The following is a 21,567-nucleotide window of genomic DNA, read 5'->3' as shown; positions in this document are numbered from 1 at the left end:
TATTAATTTATGACAGCTTTGTTCTTATAAACATAGGCATTCCTTGCATCACACACCCATGCTGCCACAAAGGCATCAAAAGGAAAATACTGAAGTTGCTGGAGATCTGATATAAAAATAGAAAGTGCTTGAAATATTCATCAGGTTAGGCTGCTTTATCTGTGAAGAGAGAAACAGAGATAATGTTCCTGCTTGATGACCTTGTGGCCAATGTCAATAATCTGAAATCTCCACTCTGTTTTACTATGTCCATGAATGCTGCCTCCTTACACTGAGTATTTCCATCTCTTCCTGTTTTACTTTGGTCAATCCAACATCAAAAGATCCACACTGTGGATTAGGTACAGCAATTCATTGCAATATTCACAAAACTGGGGTTTGCTACTTCATTTGAATAAAGATGTGTACCAAAAAAACAAATGACCAGAGCAATAAAAAAGGTTTTATTATAATGTTAGGTTTCCTCTGTTACTTCCCTTGTAGATGGGAGCAGGTCATCTGCTTCTGTATCAGAAGCCAAAGACATTCCAAACTAGGTAGGTAGGACTCCTTTCACCTCAGGCTTTTCCATTTTAATTAAGGAATTCACTGAAGCCAACCCAATCCACACCACTTCATGGCAGTGTTCACTTGTACGTTTGTTCCTATTTGTAACTGTCATCTCCCCTCATAATTTCCAGCAGCATCCAACATCATCAATGCCCAGTATTCAACAAGTATAATTTTCTTCATTTGGGAATTGCAATTCTTTATACAGTATAAATCAACCCAGCATATAACCCAGAATCCAATTACACTCATTTGTAATTTTCTGCAAAGCTAGACTCGTGGAGATAAATGTTATGGATCAAATAAATATTATAACACAAGATAATGCTGTAGGCCTCTTGAACCTTCTTGGCTATTCAATAAATTCACAAATGAACCTCCATTTTAACTCCAATTCCCTGCCATAATCTATATTTGCATTTCTTTAAAAAAAAGTAAAACAGGTAAGTCTGCAGACACTGATTGAAGTCAAAGCACAACGCTGGAGAAATTCAACATGTCAAACAGTGTACTTTATATAGCAAAGATAAAGATACATAAGACAGATCAGAAACACTCTTCAGGAAGCAGCTGTGGATGTGACAATGACTACTGTCCGCAGAAGTCTTTGTGAACTGTAATACAGATACAAAGGCTACATTGCAAGATGCAAACTATGGCAAAGGTTAACAAACATTTTGGGCTTGACCCCTTCATCAAGCTATGAGCAAAATGTAGGCAGATGCCCAAACCTTTTCTTTATTTAGTACACCAGCATCTCTCAATCTTAGGTTCAAATTTAGTCAAGAATGAGCACCCATTAATCCAGACATTCTCAAACATTTTTTGGCTATGGACCCTTTAGGACTCTGCTCAAAGTTTAAGATCCCCTTCCCTGTAGAGAATTCAAGTTTAGTTGGTTTCTTCTGTACTTTTTTCGTACCGACAACATAAAAAACATTTAAAAATGTTATGTGAGGTGAAAAGAAAACCAGGCTTTTAGCCTGGAGTGTAACTAATGTGGCTTGGTATTCATGAGCAAACAGACAAACAGGAAATCATTCTTATTGAACTTGTAATAGAGAAGAAAACATAAATATGCATATTATTACAATGTTTAGACAATTCTTTGAGTGCAATGGTTTGATCACAATGAAAAATTAGGGAACCTTGAGCATAAATGCACAAACTTGAATAAAGAAACTTTAAGAATGAATTCTTCTAACATGAAAATTTTAGTGAGATCCTTGAGCTTGATGTTCCTGTTTAAATTTTTTGATATCAGGCTCCAAATTGGATAGTAATAGTTGAAGGGTACTTCTTGTGGGATCAAGTCTACCCTGGAATTTGGCGAGAAAACTACCTTGCTAAATCCTTGATCCCCAACCTGTTGGCGAGCCCAGAGCGCTGGTGAGGTGATTTGGAATGTCGAACCGGGCAATCCAACCATGCAACAGCAAGAGTCCGTGGAGGCATCTGGCATCGGGATCGCCTCGGGCCAACGAGTGGTGTGGTCCATCACCATGAACAGGTAACGGCTGCCCCAGGAAACGGGTAAGGGCCCGACGAGGTCCACGTGAATGTGGCTGAACCATTCATGGATGTATTCGAACTCCTGTACGGGCGCCCTGGTGTGCCTGTGTACCTTGGACATTTGGCATTGAGTGGGCAACCAAATCATGTCAAAGCAAGGAACGGTCTGAAAACATTGTTAATTTTCCACATTTATATAGGTCATTGAAGGCTGTCTTCAAATTCTTCCAAACTTGAGAAAAATCTCGTGTTGCTTGACAACAATGCAGTAAAGTCCTTTCCTTCCCCCAAGATATTTAATCCATTCATTTTCCATGCCCCCTATACTCCTTGACACCCCCTGCCCCCATTAAGGATTTCATTCTGTGGTCCTCCTTAAATATGCTGTGGCTCCTGGGCCGGGCCATATGGCCTCCATTAAGAATAGCTGCATTAGTCCATTTAGAAACCAGCACTGTATTCATACTGTCTACTACTAAATGTCACCTGCCTATTGTAGTAGCCAACCAATCTCCAAATGTTGGGATTTCTCTTAACAACTTCACATTTGAATATGTCACCGGAACTACAAATTTGTCCCCTCAAATATGCTTTGAGCGCGTCCCCTATCAAAAAATTATTATTAGTAGATGGCTGATTTGTTTCACAAAATGTTTCTATCTGTCTGTTATAAACTCACAGAATTTTGTTCTTTTAAGTGGCGTGGTTTTAAGATGATATCTGTATATATTTTCTTGCTTTTCCATTCTTGCAATAGTTAATGTTAGTGGTGAGTGATCTGATAGAAGTCTTGCTAGGTTTTCTGTTTTTATCACTCTACTTTTTAACTGGACAGACATTGAAATCAATACTTGTATGTTAATCATGCTCCCTTGTGTAAAAGGAGTATCTCTCTCTGTGGGATTTAATTGCCTCCATAGATCGATAAGATTTAGATCCTTCATATATGAAATTGTGGTTTTTGCTGCTTTTGTCCTCAATACAATTCTTGCAGATTTATCTAAAATTGGGTCCAAACAAAAGTGAAAATCTCCGACGACCAATATATTTTGTCTTCCCTCTGCTGTTTTTAAGAAGATATCCTTCATAAAGGTTTCATCGTCATAATTTGGGGCATCAATATTCATAAATGTCCATGTTTCTCCATAAATGTTACAATGTGCTATTACATATCTTCCGGCTTGGTCAATCGATGTATCTGCTGTTAATACTGGTGTGTTATTAATTATAATCACTACCCCTTTTGCCTTTGAACCAAAGGAAGATAAAATTATTTGTCCTACCCATTCTCTTTTTAATTTATCATGTTCCAGTTTGGTAAGATGCATTTCCTGCAGAAAGCTTACAAATGCTTTTTTATGCCAAGACCCTTCTCCTTTTCACTGTGTCATTTAACCCGTTAATATTAATACTAATAAACTTCAGTGTTTTATCCATACCATTTTTCAAACAAATATTGTATAACAATAAAAATCTTTCAAATTTTTAAAATAATACTATAACATTTCCCTTTTAAGAAAAAAATTCCCTTTTAAGAAACATACACATTTCCCTATCTCTGACAGTGACATAAACAACAGAACCTGGAAGCTCCGAATAAAACCTGCGGTATCTTCCCAAGAAGATCCCCTCCCTTTAGCACCATCTTTTACAACCACTCCTTTCCTGGCATCATTTTCTCTCTTAAATCGGGGTCCACACCCTGCCATTTTCCTCACCACCTTCTTTTCTTTCCAGAACTCTCTGTGAATATGACAATGATTGTTCTTTTAGCAGCAAAATCAAGAAAATAGAAAAAAAAATACATCCTTCAGTTTGTCCAATTTCAAAATTGTCTTTTCAATCTTCTTATTTAGCAGCTCAAATCTCTTCACAAATTTTCATAAAAACTTTTCCACTTCTTTATTTTTGAAAATTTTTCAATTACCTTCTGGGACATCAACCCTCAGAGTCACTGGGAAAATTAATGAATATTTTGTTTTTGGATTGCAGTTATCTCTTTACCTCATCAAATTCTTTTCTTTGTTTGACCAAGGCAGGGCTAAAGTCCTGAAAAAATATTACTTCTTCGTTGTCCACCACTAATGGGCCATTGTTATTTTTTGAATATTCATATTCTGCTCTCAAGATCAGATCCTGCTTCCGGTAATTTAAAAGTCTTACCAGGAATGGTCATGGACACTGTTCGTAGGTCCTTCTGGGCCCAAGGATCTGATGAGCTCTTTCAATTTGCAGCTTTGCATTTAACTTGTTTTGACTCAGCTTTTGTGTGAACTGTGTTTCAAAAAAGCTCACTAGGTCTTTCCCCTCGATTCCTTCTCTCAGTCCAATGATTCTTACATTGTTGTGTCTGCTGAAATTTTCCATATGATCAATCTTTTTTTTGTCTGTATCCCATGTTTTTGCTTTTTCTTCTAGAGCCTTTAGCTTGTCTTTTGTTTTGTCCAGCTCAGCCTCCACTTTCGTCATTCATTCCATTGAATCTTCCACGATTTCTTTAATTTCCAATATAATTTCCAATATGTCTCTATTGCTGATTCAAGACGAGTGCACAAAGTTTCTATCTTATTCTGGATGCTGACTAAATCTTAGGCCGACCCCCCCCCCCCCCCCCCCCCAGCTCTGTCAGGTTCAGCCAGTCCCAAGGTCCCTCCTGAGCTGCTCCTCACTGGGCTTTCCCTTGATGTTCCTGGTTGAGCTGTTGCTTCTTCAGTTTTGTTTTTGGTTACCTTGGGTGTTTAATTAGCTTTATTCATTTTTGATGAAATTCTGATTGTTGAGCTTTCAAACTGTCTTTTTAAATACTTTTTATGGAGAGGTCTTTCAAAACACGTCTGCTCAGATCCTCTGCAAGGTCACGTCCCCCACAACTATGGAACTTTAACATTCTTACACATAGTCCTGTGAATTTGCAGGGCATTCACTCAATGCAATGACCTGGTCAACAGATTTTGTCTACCCTGAACCTTTTCCCTGACAAAAAAAGGTCAAATGCTGGTATTCATTTTCCTTGAGGGACAAGGTGGCAAATCAACCTTCCAACATCTTTGTTGTGCGCAAAGAGACAGTTGCTAATATATTCACAAAGAGAATGTGCAAACTGCACATTGACTGCCTAAGTCAGGATTGAACCCAGACAGTTGGAGCTGTGAGGCAATCAGGTTAAGTACTTGGCCAGTGTGCTGATAAAACCATGGAATTGCATCATTTTTACATATAAAAAGGATAATCGCAAAGTTCAATCTTAAGACTTGCAGAACTGTTTGGGCTGTTTACACATACTACAAATCATTCCAGATTTGTGGAAGCACAAAAAGATGGAGAAATTCAGCACATCTCACAGCATCCACTGGAGGTAAAGATATACAGTCTAACCAATTTTTCGGGTCTGAGCCCTTATTAAACCTGAATGTTGGTTATATATCTTTCACTCATATGGATGCTGTGAGACCTGTTGAGTTCTTCCAGGACTTTCATGTTTTTAGAACGATAGTGTGTCTGCAGACTTCCATTGTTTCACTCCATATTCGTGGGAACTCTGTTTCCAAAATCCATTCCCATTTAGGTCCTTTGGAAGGGGAGAACAACAAACTGATAGCAGAACATTGCATATTTGACGTGTTTACAAGGATAAGGTGAATGAGACTAGAGAGATTTAAGAAGTTACTATTGACTGCAATCAATGGAATTACAAAATATGTGTTCAGAAATTCTAAAAAAGCTGTAATAGAATGATTGTGCACATTTATTTAAACCTGGTCAGCCATGATAAAAACATAGGATTGATGCAGTTGATTAGTAGAGGAAATTCTGATGAAAAATCCCAGCTTAAAACGTCAAACCTTCTTTTTCTCCTGCTGAATTCCTCCAGCATATTGCGCTTCAAATTCCAGCATCTGCTACCTTCTCAATAGCAGAGGCTGATTGCTTTCTGCAGATGTCAATTTGCTATCTTGGCATCTCTGTTCAGAAAAATCCCTCCTGCTCCTGCAATTTTTAAAATACATTTTATGTGAAAAGACCAAGTTTCATCTTCCATTTTCCAGTGTCATACACAAACTGGGCCATTTTACCAGATTAGTTCCATACCTTTATCTTAACTAATTTCATCAAGAGGCTCACTGGAAAGACTCATCACCACTGTTCCAATGATCCTTGGCCATATTCTAGAGGAGCATTTATTTAGCATAAATCACTTTCAATATTTTGCAGAAGACCCAGGAGTTGTGCAGGTATTAACTGCACAGCTTCAAATATCACACATCTTTACCAAAGTCTTGCTGTCCTGCTTGTTGATGGTGACAATTCTGCCTTCAGATGAACCATCTTTGCTTGCTTCCTTGATGCTGACGTTAATGATTTCAGGAAAATCACAGTATGACTGTAGATCCTGTCAAAATAAGAATAAAAAGCTGGTTAACTTAATTTTTCTGCACTTCCAATATGAGATAAAGTAAGTCATTTTCAATCTTCCAGATTCAACAGCTGGATATGTTCAAATGCATTTAATCTCTCTTATGCTTTGGTTACAAATGATCACTTGCTCCTTGCACTTGTGCAAAAACTGTCAATATAATCTTTGGAAATCTTTGTCCCACAAGATTGACTTTAATTCACAAGTAATTAAACAAAGCCATACACATATTTGTCACTTATTCTCAAAATGTGATTCCAGCCAAGAGAAACAGCAGTTATGCAATCTTTCGAAGAACCTTGGATTTGTCAGAAGTCAATTCTCATTCTTATGAGATTTAAGGGCATCCTTGCCTCATTGAATAATGTCCTCCCCACCCTCCTCCATTTCAGAAATTTTATCTTTCTTGCACTGATTCCAAAGCACATATTTCAATCTGATTGAATCCTAGAGTAGGCAGTCCAAATAAGGCACCAAGAATTGCATTGGAAAAACTGACTTGGGACTAAGGGCTGGGAGGTCAGAGACTTCCAAATTTCAAAATATATTTCTCGATTTCCCACAGCTTTCTTTACTGAAGACAACCCCACCCCCATCCCCCCCACCTCTATCTTGGGTTCAAATGGGAATGTATTCAGTAGAAGAGGGGGTAGCAAAGGACTTCATCTATAAATGGTGTGTCAAATCACTGAAGAAAAAGATGGATAACCCCATATTAATACATATCATTAGAATATTGCAAGAAATTAATGAATGTACAGAAAAAAAAGTAAGATTATCAATAAAAGCACCATTGTGTAAAGATGTGTTATTGCCTATGGGCATAGGCAGTAGAATATTAAATTCATGGTATGACAAAGATATAAGATATGTTAAAGACTGTTACATGGAAGGAAATCTATGTCCTTTGAACAATTAAAACATAAAAATGAAGTGGCCAATGGGACCTTCTGTTTTCTCCAGCTTGAGATTATTCTTAAGAAAAAGGAACATATACTTTATAAGTGGGATGAAAAGCTGGTGCAATATAAAAACTCACCAGTATTGCATCATTTACTTAATACATGGAAGAAGATCCACTTAGAAAGGAAAAAAAATGAATTACCAAATACCAAAATTATTATTGTCGCAAAATCCACTAAATCTTTTTACAATAGATAACCTTTCCTTTAGAGAATGGGAGAGAAAAGGAATCAAAAGAATAGAAAATTGTTTTTTGGGAAATAATTTATTAACATTTGAACAGTTGAAGTACAAATATGGAATAACTCATGGTACAATGTTTGTATATCATCAATTGGAAGCTTATTTAAAGGATAAATTGGGAAACAGATTGAGATTACCTGAAGGAAGCAGCTTTGAAAATGTGATTACAGACACAATGATAATTAAAAGATTTATAACCAACATGTACATTAAGCTGCAAGAAAAGGATGAAATAAACTATAAACCAAAGCAGAAGTGGGAAAAGGATTTAAACATAAAGATTAAAAATGAAGTATGGAAAAAGTTATGTTCTGGAACTATGAAGAATACAATAAAAACAAGGTTATGCATGATACAGTATAATTGGTTACACAGGGTATGTATCACTCCTCAAAAATTAAAAAAATGGGATTTAACATTATCAGATAGATGTTTTCGCTGTAAAAAGGAAATGGAACGACAGTACATGGAATTTGGGCATGTACGAAAGTGAATACGTTTTGGGAAGAACTAAATCAGATACTAAATAAAATTACAAAAAATAACAAACCAAAAAAACCAGAGACCTTTCTTTTAAGTAACAGAAGAAGTAAAAAAATTAGGCCTCAAATTGGATAAAGTTCAAAAAAAATTAATTATGATAGCCTAAGCAGTAGCAAAAAAATGTATAATGCCAACTTGGAAAATGGAAGAGAGCACGAGAATACAGCAATGGTACATGGAAATGAATAAATGTATTCCATTGGAAAAAAATAACATATAATTTAAAAAATAAAGTCACATTATTTGAACAAATTTGGGAACCATACATGGAACATAACAGAGAGAGCTTGCCTAGGACCTCCATCCCCTAAAATGAAAATGATAAGAAGACAAAATGACTAAATTCAGTGTGTCACAAATAGATGACACATTTTTCTTGTTTATTTTCCTTTGTGTGAAGATATTGTTTTATGGTTTTATTGTATTGTATATGTTGAATATTTATGGGTTTTGGAGGGGGATGGGAAGAGGGTAGGGAGGGAAAGGGGTAAAAAAGGGAGAAAATGCCACCGTGTAAATTTAATGAGAAACATTTGTACATATTTCGGTTGATATGGTTCACAGTGTGAAAAATAAAAATTTATTAAAAAAAAGACGGGCATGGTGATTTTAGAAAGAAGCTGGTCAGATTTAAAAGATATGTACGTTGTGACAGTGTGCTGATTTGTATGTATGGAAAGGTGGAGGGAGGGAGGGACTGTTTTGTTTTTGTTTGCCGTGTTTGTAAGAAAAAGTATAATATATTGATTATCTAAAATGTTACTATAGATATTTTTGAAAAAATCAAAAATAAAATATTCAATCAAAAAGTGCATTCAGTGCTCCAACTGTGGCCGCACAAAAGTCCTGGACCAGTGGTTCTACACCTTTTTGTTTCCACTCACATATCACTTTAAGTAATCCCTATGCCATAGGTTCTCTGTGATTAGTAAGGGATTACTTAAGGTGGCATGTGGGTGGAAGGAAAAAGTTTGAAAACCACTGTTTTAATTGTACCTAATTGACTCATTATGTGCACAGTTTCATAACTCTAAAGGAAATAAGCCAATGACAATTTTTCTCAAGCAAAATATTTCCAGTTACAATTGCGACTAGAGCAGTGATTCTTAACCTTTCCACTTACATACCACCTTAAGCAATCCCTTACTAATCACAGAGCACCGATGGTATAGGGATTACTTAAAGTGGTATGTGAGTGGAAAGAAAAAGGTTGAGAACCACTGTCCTGGATGATTGCACAAAGACTTGTTCTCTCTGGTATTCTACAATGAAAACAAGAATTCTGATTCTTAATTATTTGCTCAACCAGCTTGCCACTTTGCTGTGATATGTCCACAAGAACACTTGAATATCCCTGCATCTTAAAATGGAATTATTTCTCAATTTTCAAAAAAGGAAATTATCCTTGCCCATGACTTATAAAACAAAACTTGGAGCACATACCGTATATACTTGTGTATTAGTCAATTCTGTATAAAATTCCATCCCCTCTTTTTTGGCCCCAAAATTGCATATTTTTCATATATCTCATGTAAAAGTCGACCCCCCCCCCCCCCCCCAATTTTTGGCCTCGACTGCCTGGCCATCCAAGTTCTCGACATCTTAAATGATACAGGTGTTTACCACAGTTGAAAGTAGTATCTGTGTAAAAGTCGACCCCCCAAATATGACTCAAAAAATTGGTCCCCAAAACTTGACTATTACACAAATAGTGTTTACGGAATTTCATCCCATGCCTCCCATTAATGTTTTGCTTAGACCTAGGCAACATTATGGCAACGGCTGCTTAGTATGAACACATGGATGCTAATTTGTTAAAGCAATCTTGGTCTGGGTTTAAATTCTGTACTTAAAAAAAAACTCTAGAAAATAAAATAATGTTGCAAAAATGTATCAGCCTGCAAATCACATACAGGTTGTTTTCATATTTGCTCAGCCAGTGAGAGTGTTTAGTTTCATTGCTGCTTGCCTGTGCTGGGATGACCAAGAAATCACACCTTCAGTGAAGCCTGGAGTACAACTAATGCTCAATAGTTGTATTAGATTAACATGTTGCCTGCTCATGAAATGGCTAGCAAGCTGATTATTTTTAAATTAAGGTTACATAATTCCCATTTTCTTTCAAATAACATTAAAAAGCACAAGGTCTGTGTCTTCAGTACTCATTAGAGTGCTTTTTATCCCCATGGATAAATGCCCATCTTCCGTTCATGCTGTTCTCATTGATTGACGCACTAAATGCATTTAACAAAGGGTGTTTTGAGTACAGCCACATTCTACTCTCGTCGTTCTACTTCCTACAGTGATCAAGCCCAGCAGAGACTCCAGAAGCGGAGTCAGATCTTTGTTGGACCTCTCCTAGTACTGCAAATTCAACATCCTTGAATATTTACTTCTACTGCTTAATTCTCCCATTTCAATCAACCAATTCCCTTTCTCATTAAGAATCAAATCCATATTCAAGCACAACAAATCACTACATATATCCATAACACACACACACATACTTATATGTTAATAATTGTGATCCTTGTGCTTGTTATATTGGAAACTGTTGAAAATTATAAGACAAAATAGTTACTTTTGGAAAGCTTGGAATAAGGTACCAAAACTCCTGACACAGGCACACTGGGCTTCAGCCACACCTTCATTTCAAGTGCTGGGAGTTATCTAACAGACAAACCTCGTCTATGATGAGGGAAACAGTTATGCTTTAGGCTAGTGATTTTGTTTGGATCTTGGTGCTCATTTGACAGTGAAGAATCTCGCTGGCAGAATCATTCTTCTTCAAGGAAGGTTCTTGTTTCCACCCCCCCTCCCCACCCCCACGAACTCCATATATTCCAGTCACTTCAAAACGGATTCCCGCTGCTGGACTCTTTCCTGAACCCAAGAAAATCATCCTCAGCTCATTAAGATCACTCCTGTAACCTTCTCACTTCTATTCTACAATCTTGTTTCAATTAACATATGTAACAATTGTGGCACAGTGCGAATTGAAGAACAAGAAAATGATCAGACATAGTCAAGTCGAAGTTCAGTAAAAATTGTTTACTCTGTCACCTGTGCATGATGTCACTCGGAACCTCCTGAGCTGGATCAATTAAGCCTTTAGTGAGTCGCTACATGCTTCCCCCTACCCCACCATGAACTGGCGATAGGAGGCTAAATGTCTGGTGCCATTACTGTCCACTGCGTTTGGACGGTCGTCCGTGCCTTTGCATCAGAGTTGTGACAAGGGCTGATCGCGGTCGAGATGAGTGGGCTTTAGTCAGTCAATCATAAATGTCTCTGAATGCCCCAGAATGTCTAGTACACAAGTCGTACGATTGTTTTGTACCACTCTGAAGGGACCTTCATACGGCCTCTGTAAGGGTGGCCCATGTGCACCTCTACGCACAAACACAAACTCACAGTCCCGGAGTTCCTTTGGGATGAAGGGTGTTGTTGTTCCATGCCTTGACGTGGGAACTGGGGCCAATTTTCCAAGCCGCTCCCACAGTCGGTGGCACCTCCTGTCAGTGTGCTGTGAGAACGAACTCCCCAGGTACAATGAGTGGGGCTCCATAAACCAACTCTGCCATTCTTATTCCTAGGCGGATCCAGGCAACTTGTCTATCCAATTAGGTCACTGGAAGCGGGGTATCAGTGCAGCCTTCATGTGCTTATGCAACCTCTCCACCAGGCCATTCAACTGTACATAGTAGGCTGTCATGTGATGGAGCTGCATTCTGACTAGTCGTGACAAAACATCCCAGAATGCAGAGGTAAACTGAGGGCCTCTTTTGGAGGTGACATGTGTGGGTAGGCTGAACCAAGATACCCAGGCAGAGATAAAACCTCTGGCTCATGAATTGGTCGATGAACCCATTATAGGAACTGCTTCCAGCCACCTAGTGAATCTGTCGATGACCGTTAACAAGTACCTAGAGCCGGAAATGGGCCAACAATGTCGACAAGCACATGGTCAAATGTACGCCGCGATGGCTGGAAAGGCTGAAGCAGCGCCTTCACGTGCCTTTGCACTTTTGCAGATTGGCAGTCCGTGCACATCTTTGCCCAGTACATGACCTGCTTTTTGAGTCCATGTCATACAAACTTGTTGTCTATCAGGTGGACCATTGCTCAAATTGAGGGGTGGGAAAATCTGTAAATGGCATTGAAAATGCAACATCTCCACACAGCAGGGACAATAGGGCGAGGCTGAGCTGTGGCCCAAAAGCTACATGCAAGTTATAGGTTCATGACAACAGTTCTATAAGCCGGGAGTTCATCATCCTTGTGCTGAGCTCTGGTGAGTGCCATGTAGTCTACACCCAGAGAGAGGGCACGTACTGCTTGAATGAAGGAGCACAACAGGGCATCAGCCACCACATTACTCTTACTGGAGATGTGTTTAATCCTGGTTGAAAACTCGAATATGTAAGATAGGTGGTGTTGCTGGTGGAATGACCAGGGATCTGATGCCTTCGTGAAGGCAAACATTAGCGGTGTGTGGTCAGTAAAAAACCATGAAGACCCTACCTTCCAAAAAATAGTGGAAGTGTCTGACCGCTTGGTACAGTGCCAGCAGTTCCCTATCAAAAGTGCTGTATTTTGTTTCTGGAGAGCGGAGATGGCTACTAAAAAATGCTAGAGGCTTCCATTGTCCATTGATGTACTGTTCCAAGAGCCCGCCTACTGCCGCGTCTATCATCGAGGTGGTTGGTGCATCCATTTGTGGATGGACCAGCAATGTTGCCTTCATTAGGGTGTCTTTGGTTTGCTGGAATGCTATTGTCGTCTCCTTTGTCTACTCGAGTTCTTTGGCATCGCTGGGCATGAGGTCAAAGTGGGATTTCATAATATGAGCTGCAGAGGATAGAAAGGGGCGATAAAAATTGAACATCCCCACAAATTCCTGGAGTCCTTTGATGGTATCAGGCCTCGCGAATTTGAGGATGGCTTCCACCTTGCTAGGCAATGGAACAACACCCCAGCTGCTGATCTGATATCCCAAGAACTCAATAGAGGACTGCCAGAATTTCCACTGGGCAGGGTTCACAGTGAGCCCGAACTCCTGTAGGCTGCAGCAGAGTAAACACAGATGCTGCAGGTGCTCTTTGTGGCTGTTAATGAGAACGTCATCCAAGTATATGAAAAGGAAATCCATGCCAGTCTGGAATGTTGTGGTGTTCACCAACTGGCACCCTTTTAAGTCCATCATAGTGCGTGGGCTCTGAGGAAATTGACACTCAGCAATGGCTAGGACACAGCAGCAAGAATGAACTTTCATGTGAACTTAATGTTGCCGAATTTCAGGTGTATAGTCCATGTGCTGTACGTACGAATTTAAATGTTATTCACCAAAATGAGCACAGGACCTGCGCTCCTGGTACAGGTGTCAAAGTCCAAAGGAGGAAGGACACTAACCTTTGCACCATGTTGACTAGAAATTTGCACTAGGAGACTTCATCCCAGATGTAGAGTAGGCTATTACAGTGGCCAGCTGCCGTAGCCATTAACGTTTTCCTGGAAAAGTGCAAGGGGGTTGGGAGTGGCGAGCTCTAGAACCCCAGCGTTGATGGTAAAAACATCAGGTGGCTGTCACAGAGTCATTCTTGTCCAGGGGAACATTCCCCCTCATCGTCGGTACTCATGGAGCCTGGGCCTTTGGGTGTGATGCAGCACTAACTTATGTGGGCCTTACACCTTGCAGTTTCACATGCCACAGAATGTCTGCCCGGGCGATCACTGTTCGAGGGTTATTGAAGTCCTTGTCAGTCAATGTGAGGTGGATGTCTTCTGGCATATGCTCTAAAAACTGCTCGAAGAGCAGGCAAGGTCCATGGCCATCTGCCAGTGCCAACATGGCGTTCATTAACTCTGAAGGGCTGTGGTCCTCTAGGCCATCAATATGGAGGAGTTATGCAGCTTTCTCACGCCGTGAGAGACCGTAAATCTGGAGGAGGAGGGTTTTTAGGGCTTCGCACTTGCTGAGAGCTGGTGTGTCCCAAAGGAAATCCACTACTCGATCAGCTGTGACCTGGTCGAGGGCTCTTACCACATGATAGTACTTATTGGCGTCCACTTCTACCTTGCAAACGTGAAACTGCACCTCAGCTTGCCCGAACCAAACTTCAGGTTGAGTGATCCAAAAGACAGGCAATTTGAGCAAAATCGCTGCATTGTCCAAGTTGGGTCCAAAATCTGTTTGGGCCAGTCAGGGTCATCAATGTGGCAACCGTGTCACAGTGCGAAATGAAGAAAAGGAAAAGGATCAGACATAGTCGAGTCGAAGTTCAGTAAAAGTCATTTAATTAGATAGTCACACTCAGCTCTTTAAAACCCCGCGCGCTCCAAATGACGTCATCACATTGTGACGTCATGATGTCACTCGGAACCTCCCAAGCTGGTTCGATTAAGCCTCAGGTGAGTTGCTACAGTTTCAACAATTAGATTCAAATGAGTAAATTCGTTTAAAAGAGTTCAATTCTGTGTCCTGATGGAAGTTTATAAAGTTCTCCTTTGGGCTTTTATTTTTCCTACAATTATAAACTTTTACAGTTTGCTTTCTTTGGTAAATATCAGATAATTTAAGTCCTTTTGTAAGCATGTCTTGGATTGGCAAATAATCATTGGATTTAAACCTCAAATGGATGCAAGTTACATTGCTTTGGAATCATCTGAAAAATATAGGAAGGGACTTGATCTTTGTTAGCAGCATAATGGCATGTGGGTGTGTAGCGTGAATAAAAGCTCTCACGACTGAAGGAAGAACAAACACTTTTATTAACATAACTGAGGGTAGGGTCTCACAGTAGTCTTCGGATGGGTTCTGAGTTTAGGCGGGAAACCAAGGTTATATGTGAGTAGATGGGGGCGGAGGCAGCCATCAGCACAACACACTACCAGTGAATCCTAGTTCACTGCATTCACCCTTTCCTGTAGAATTTAGGTCCATGAATGAAGACAGGGAACATGGGCTCAGAAAAAAGTTGAAAAATATACAGTTATTTACAAATTGACAGATTAAGCAGTCCGAGGTTCTGGAGATCCTGGTTGAGCACATTAGCACCAGGGGGCCTTGGACTCCTTGGGTCTCCTGGTCCCCTTGTGAGGGAGGAGAGGCAGGCTGGGTCTCCGGCTTAAAGATGAAGGGGGATGCATGGTGCAGTTTCACCCTTTCCACCAAGGGGTCAGTTTTGCTTCTCCTCACATGTTTCCTGTGAAGAACTGGACCAGGAGTGGTGAGCCAGGTTGGGAATGTAGTTCCCGATGCCAACCTCCTCTCAAAATTGAATAGGAGTTCGGGAGCAGTAGCGTTGGTTGCGGTACATAGTAGTGACCCGATGGAATGGAGTGCCATAGGAAGGATATCCTGCCAATATGAGTGTGGAAGGCCTTTGACATCAGGGCCTTTTGACGTCAGGGCCTTTTGACGTCAGGGCCTTTTGACGTCAGGGTCTTCCAGACTATGGCGTTCTCGTTTTCAACCTGCCCGTTCCACTGGAGGTTGTAGCTAGTTATCCTGCTAGACGCGATGCCCCTCACCAGCAGGTACTGACGAAGCTCCTCTCATAAAGGCTGGGTCCCGGTCGCTATAAATATAGCTGGGATACCTGAACAGGGCAAAAATGGAATCTAGGGCCTTTATGACTGAGAAGTGGACATGTCTGGACATGGAATGGTGAACGGGAAGCAGGAGTACTCATCAATGACAAAGAGGAAGAAAGTGTTCCAGTTCATGGATGGGAGAGGTCCCTTAAAATCGACACTGAGCTGTTCGAAGGGCCTGGATGACTTGATCAGGTGTGCCTTTGCGGGGCGGTAGAAGTGTGGCTTGCTCTCTGCGCAGACCTGCCAAGACCTGGTCATTTCTCTGAAGACTTCCATGGAGTAGGGCAGATTGCGCGCCATGATAAAATGAGCCATGCAGGTAATCCCTGAATGGCAGAGCTCATTATGCAAAGACCGCAGTTTGCCTGTGTGTGCAGAGGCTCCACCTAGCAATCTTGTCATTTTTGATTTTGCCCCTCTTGACATTATTGAACATGAATGCGACCGTGTGCTGGTCAGTGAGGAGTGTAAATCTTCTACCAGCCAGGCAGTTTCTCCAGTGCCTTACGGCTTCTACAATGGCTTGAGCCTCCTTTTCCACAGATGGGTTCCGGAGATCGTGGCCTTGTAATGTCCAAGAAAAAATGCAACCGGCGCCCACCTGATTGAGTGTAGTGGCCAAGGCTATGTCCAAAGCGTCGCTTTCTACTTGGAAAGGTACATTCTCGTCCACCGTGTGTATGGTGCTTTCGCAATATGGTTCCAGAGGTAGTTAAAAGTCATTTGGGCTTCAGCCGAGAGGGCGAAATTAATGACTTTTAAGAGAGGGCAAATCATATCAGCGTATTGAGGGATCCACTGGGTGTAATATGAGAAAAACCCCAGGCATCTTCTCAAAGCCTTTATGGTCCTGGGAACGGGAGCTCTAACAGGGGGCACATCCCATCGGGATCGGAGCCAATTATGCCATTCTCCACCACGTAGCCAAGGATAGCCAGCTATTTAGTCCTGAACATGCACTAGTCAGAGTTATAAGTGAGTTCAGGGCTTTCGCTGCGTGAAGAAAAGTCTGGAGGTTGGTGACATGGTCTTCCAAGGTGTGCCCACAGATGGTGACATTATCGAGGGAGGTGAAGGTAGCCTTCAACCCATACTCGTCCACCATTCTGTCCATCTGCCTGTGGAAGATAGAAACCCCATTGGTAATACAGAAATTGATAGAAATGACAATTAGCCTTAAATGCCGTATATGAACAGTGCTTGAAACAGATTGGCAGTTGGTGATAAGCAGCTTTCAGGTCGATGGTCTAATAGCTTTCAGGTCGATGGTCAATTTCACCACATTCAAAATTCGAGTGAGGGGGTATGCGTCCAGGAGTGTGACCTGATTAATAGTTGCCTATAGCCTGAACTTACTTTCCCCTTATACCACTACCATTTGCGCTCTCCATGGGCTGGTGCTAATTTTGATGATACCTTCGTCAAGCAGACATTGTGTCTCAGACTTTATAAAATCTTGTTCTGCTGTACTGTACTTCCTGTTCTTGGTAGCAATGGATTTACAGACCGAGGATAGATTCAGGAAGGGTGGGGTGGGGGGGATGGATATTCAGTGTGGAGAGGCTGCATCTGGGTTCTGATTTTAGGGGCCCTCCGCTCTGAACCATTACAGGGAGGGAGGGGATAAGAATACTCCAAGGTCACACTTTTAAGGTGACACAGGAAGTCCAGACCCAACACCAGAGCACACAGTATATACAGGCAAAATTTACAGAACTTCTCCCTTTCAAATGACATGTGTACTATACAACGCTTTTGAATATGCGTAGAATGTGAATGAGATGCAAGGAATATGCAGTAATTTTAAGGTTGTACTCTTGCACAGTCCTCGTCTAGGAAGCTTTCAGTAGAGCCCATGTCGATTCAGCATTTAGTGGAATGTCCCTTTACCTTTACAGTCACTATGGAGTTGCTGAGCTGGTGAAGTCTGTCCTGATCTCGGACTATCGAGGCTAGGTCCCCAGAGACTCCATCTTCCTCACTTGAGTGGCCCCCACCATCCAGAGCTGGCCTGCATGGGTAAGATGGCATCGACCTCATGGTGCAGCAGATGGCTGCTCTCCTTCCTCCCTTGAAGATGATGATGACATCGAGTTTGAATTTGAGTCGTGGCAAGATGGCCGCTGAGCCTTTTCACGCCGTTTCCTCACTGCCACCCTCCGTTCGCATTTAGCACAGCAAGTGGGGTCGGGTGAATTCGGGGCAGATGGTTTAGGGTAGAATCGGATCCGGGAGAGGTGCAGGCCGCGGACTTCCCTGGGTTTTCCCTTGCGTGCAAACCCTTGCCCAATGTCCTTTCTTGACACAGCTGGAACACACTGAGTCTTTATCCGGGCAATGAGATCGGAGATGCTGGCTCTTGCTGCAGAAAAACACCTCCTGGCATAGGAGGTGGCAGACGTTAGGGCTGGGGTAGCAGAAGCAGACGGTCCTTGGAAGTGGTCACCTGGGCGAGCGAGCTGACTAGCTTTGAAGTCGTCGTTCTCGAGCTTGGCCTGTTCAAACGATTTGGCCAGTTCAACGTGGCTAGCCAGGTCCTTCTTTCCCGACTCGAGCAGTCGCTGCCTCATGTACCTCGAGCGGATCGCTGTAACTTGAATGTCCCAGATCTGTTCTTCCTCACGAACTCGGCCCATGGCCGCTTTGTACATGTACTTTTTGGCAAGCGTCCACAGATCCAGCAGGTAGTTACTGATGATCTCTCCTGGCCATTGACAACAGAGCAAGTCGGTGCCTCGCTAGGACCTCATTTTGCGACTTCAGGTACCTAGCCATCAATAGTAGCATCATATGTAGTGCAGTCCCTGATGACTGCATACCTTTTCATTCCTACACTCTAAATGAGTGCAGACCTCCTGAGTTCATTGGTGTGGAAGATGTCTCTGGTCACGTTCACGTAGGCCTGGAAGGAGTCTAGCCAGTATGTGAACTCCTCAGCCATGTCAGGGGACAGAGGGTCTTTCAGCAGCACGCCTGGCTTGAGTAGAGCTTCCATCATTAGGGAATAACCTAATAAAATTGTAGCGCGAATAAAATCTCTCACGACTGGAGGGAGAACAAATACTTTTATTAACTTATAACTAGGGGTAGGGTTTCATAGTGATCTTTGGAAGGGTTCTGGATCTAGGCAGGAAACCAGGGTTATATGCGAGGAGATGGTGGTGGAGCCAGCCATCAGCACAAGACATTACCAATGAATCCCAGTTCACTGCAGGGTGATATGTAGAAATTGCTTATGCTGAGCCATGGTAGGAAAACTGCAGGACATTTTAAGATAAGGAAACCACAACCCACAGAGCTTAAAAAGACTGAGCATTTAACTTTTTCTCTGTTTTTCAGTGAATGCACATTTGAAAGTAACATTCAAGCAAATAATGCAAACTAATATTCTGATGTTATAAACTTCACATGCCTCTGTAAATTATTTCAGCCTCCAAAGTAATGACTAATGAAACTATTAAATGGCAAAATATATGTACATTTAAATAGAGCCTTCAAAACCTCAGTAAGGCAGGGTTCCAACTAATTCCATTCACTCATTGACCAGTTAATCTTGTTAACAGTTTATTCCCAAGGTTAACCCATTTTACCTAATCAGAGTCATTCTCTATCCTCTACATGGCAATAACAAGCTACTTCCTATGGATGCTGTGTGGTCTGCTGAGTTTCTCCAGCATGTTTGTGTACTCCACTAGACTCCAGCATCGGCAGATTTTATTGTTTACCTTCTTTTCTCTCCTTCCCAGTTTTGAAGAAGGGCCTTCAACCTGAAATGTCAACTCTGTTTCTCATCCCACAGGTGTAGCTTGCCTGAAGTATTTCCAGCATTTATTTTAAATGTCCAGCATCTGCTACTTTCTTTGTTATTTTCAAGTAAGATTTCCAACTCGACAGGTGCAGTTAGGTCATGGGAAAGTGATCTGTGTAATCTTTGACAAATTAAAATTTATGGATGGTGCATTCCATTCAGTAATGTTAATGCACACTTTAAAAAAATGATGATTTTGGAAATATCTCCACAACTACATATAATTTGAGTAAAAATAAGTTTACTTTTGGAATACTGTTTAAAGGATTCATAAATCACCATCAATTTGGATTCAAATGTGATCTCCTGGATAGGAATGTTCATATACATATAAACACGCAGCTTTTGGATCAGGCATGCAAGGCATTTGAAACAACCACTGATAGATCTGCTAAGTGAACACCCAAGCACAAACTAAAATACAAATTCAACTTATAAATGTCTCATTCATGGGGGTACTTTAGCTGAAAAGAGAACACTGTGGGTTCATAGATATGGTCTGTTTTTCTCTGTTTGGGGATGAGTGTTTATTGGCATATTCACAATGTACAGATGCACCAAAGTTCTTACTTGCTGCAGCCACACAGGTACATAAAATGTACCAATGGCATAGTACAAATTAAATGATCACTCTATGCCAAGATGGAAAAAGCGCTAATAAATTTCAAAAGATAGATAAATAATATCACAAATGTAGTTAGTGCAATTAAAGTGACATTTCAATAGTGCAGACAGATCTTTTGGTGATCCTGGGGTAGTTTATTATTTATTTATTACAGCATGACAACAGGCCATTTTGGCCCATGAGTCCATGCCGCCCAGTTTACCCCCAATTAACCTACACCCCTGGTACGTTTTGAAATGGTGGGAGGAAACCGAAGCCCCAAGAGAAAATTCCACGCAGACACAGGAGAACATCACCACAGGATTCTGCTGAGGGTTACAAGAGGGTGGTTCAGGGAGTCTGATTGTTGTTGGGAAAAAAAAGTGGTTCTTGAACCTGGGGTGCTGTATTTCATCTTCCTGTATCTTCTGCCTGAAGGTAGTATCGCAAAGACATTGTGACCAGAATGTGACCATTAAGATGTTGGTTGCCTTTTTCAACCTGCATCTTACATGGAGGTCTTCAATGGATAGGAAGTCAGTGCCTGTGGTCGAATTGACTAGGTTTGCCACTTTCTGCAGCTTTCTGCATTCCTGGGCATTTAAATTTCTCAACCAGGCAGTGATACATCTAATCAATAAACTTTCCACAGCAGTTAATGTGTTCATTACCTTAGAACTGGACTGGCACCCCTTTCATTCTCTCGCTCTCACTAGAAACCTGTCCTCACCACTATTCATGGAGCCATAGAGTTAAACAGCATGGAAAAGCCTTTGATGCAACTTGTTCTCGACAACCAAGATGGCTTCAACAAAATGCAATGACATTATTCACTCGGGCTTCTCCGATGTCCTCTCAACCGCTTACTTAAATTTATACCTTCTGGTTTTAGGTATCTCTCCTGTTGGTACTGCTATCTACCTTGTCTATGGTCCTCAATTTTGTATATTTCTCTCAGGATTTTCCTCAGCGTCCTCTGATCCAAGGAAAACAAACCTAGCATATCCAGTCTCTCTTCATGGTTCTCTAACTCAGACACAATCCTGATGAATCTCCTCTGCACTTTCTATCATGCAATCATGACCTTTCTCCCATGTGGCATTCAAAACTGGGCAATACCCCAGCTGCGAACTAACCAATGGTTTATGGAGTACCATAATCTTCCTGTTCTTTTATTCTAGGCCCTGGTGAATGAAGGCCAGCATCCAATATGTCTTCTTCAGTAACATATCGACTTGTGCTGCCCCCTTCATGAATTCTTGAACTTGAACACCGAGGTGTCGCCTTACTTTTAATCTCCCTTGTGGCCTCTCATTCGTTATCCATTGGTCA

At 41.2% G+C, this 21,567-nt stretch overlaps 1 protein-coding gene across 9 annotated transcripts in view; it reads right to left on the bottom strand.

The window, feature by feature from the left end:
• Window positions 1-21,567, bottom strand: part of LOC138757128 (tyrosine-protein kinase JAK2-like) — a 297,517-nt gene that overhangs the window by 73,271 nt on the left and 202,679 nt on the right. For all 9 annotated transcript variants that reach the window (XM_069923956.1, XM_069923994.1, XM_069923978.1 and 6 more), the window contains one exon: window positions 6,332-6,451. In XM_069923956.1, the coding sequence (XP_069780057.1) occupies window positions 6,332-6,451 (120 nt within the window). The remainder of the gene's footprint in view (window positions 1-6,331; window positions 6,452-21,567) is intronic.

Source organism: Narcine bancroftii, chromosome 1, assembly GCF_036971445.1.
Source record: "Narcine bancroftii isolate sNarBan1 chromosome 1, sNarBan1.hap1, whole genome shotgun sequence".
Classification (NCBI taxonomy): Eukaryota; Metazoa; Chordata; class Chondrichthyes; order Torpediniformes; family Narcinidae; genus Narcine; species Narcine bancroftii.
This window is presented reverse-complemented; position numbering and strand designations above follow the sequence as displayed.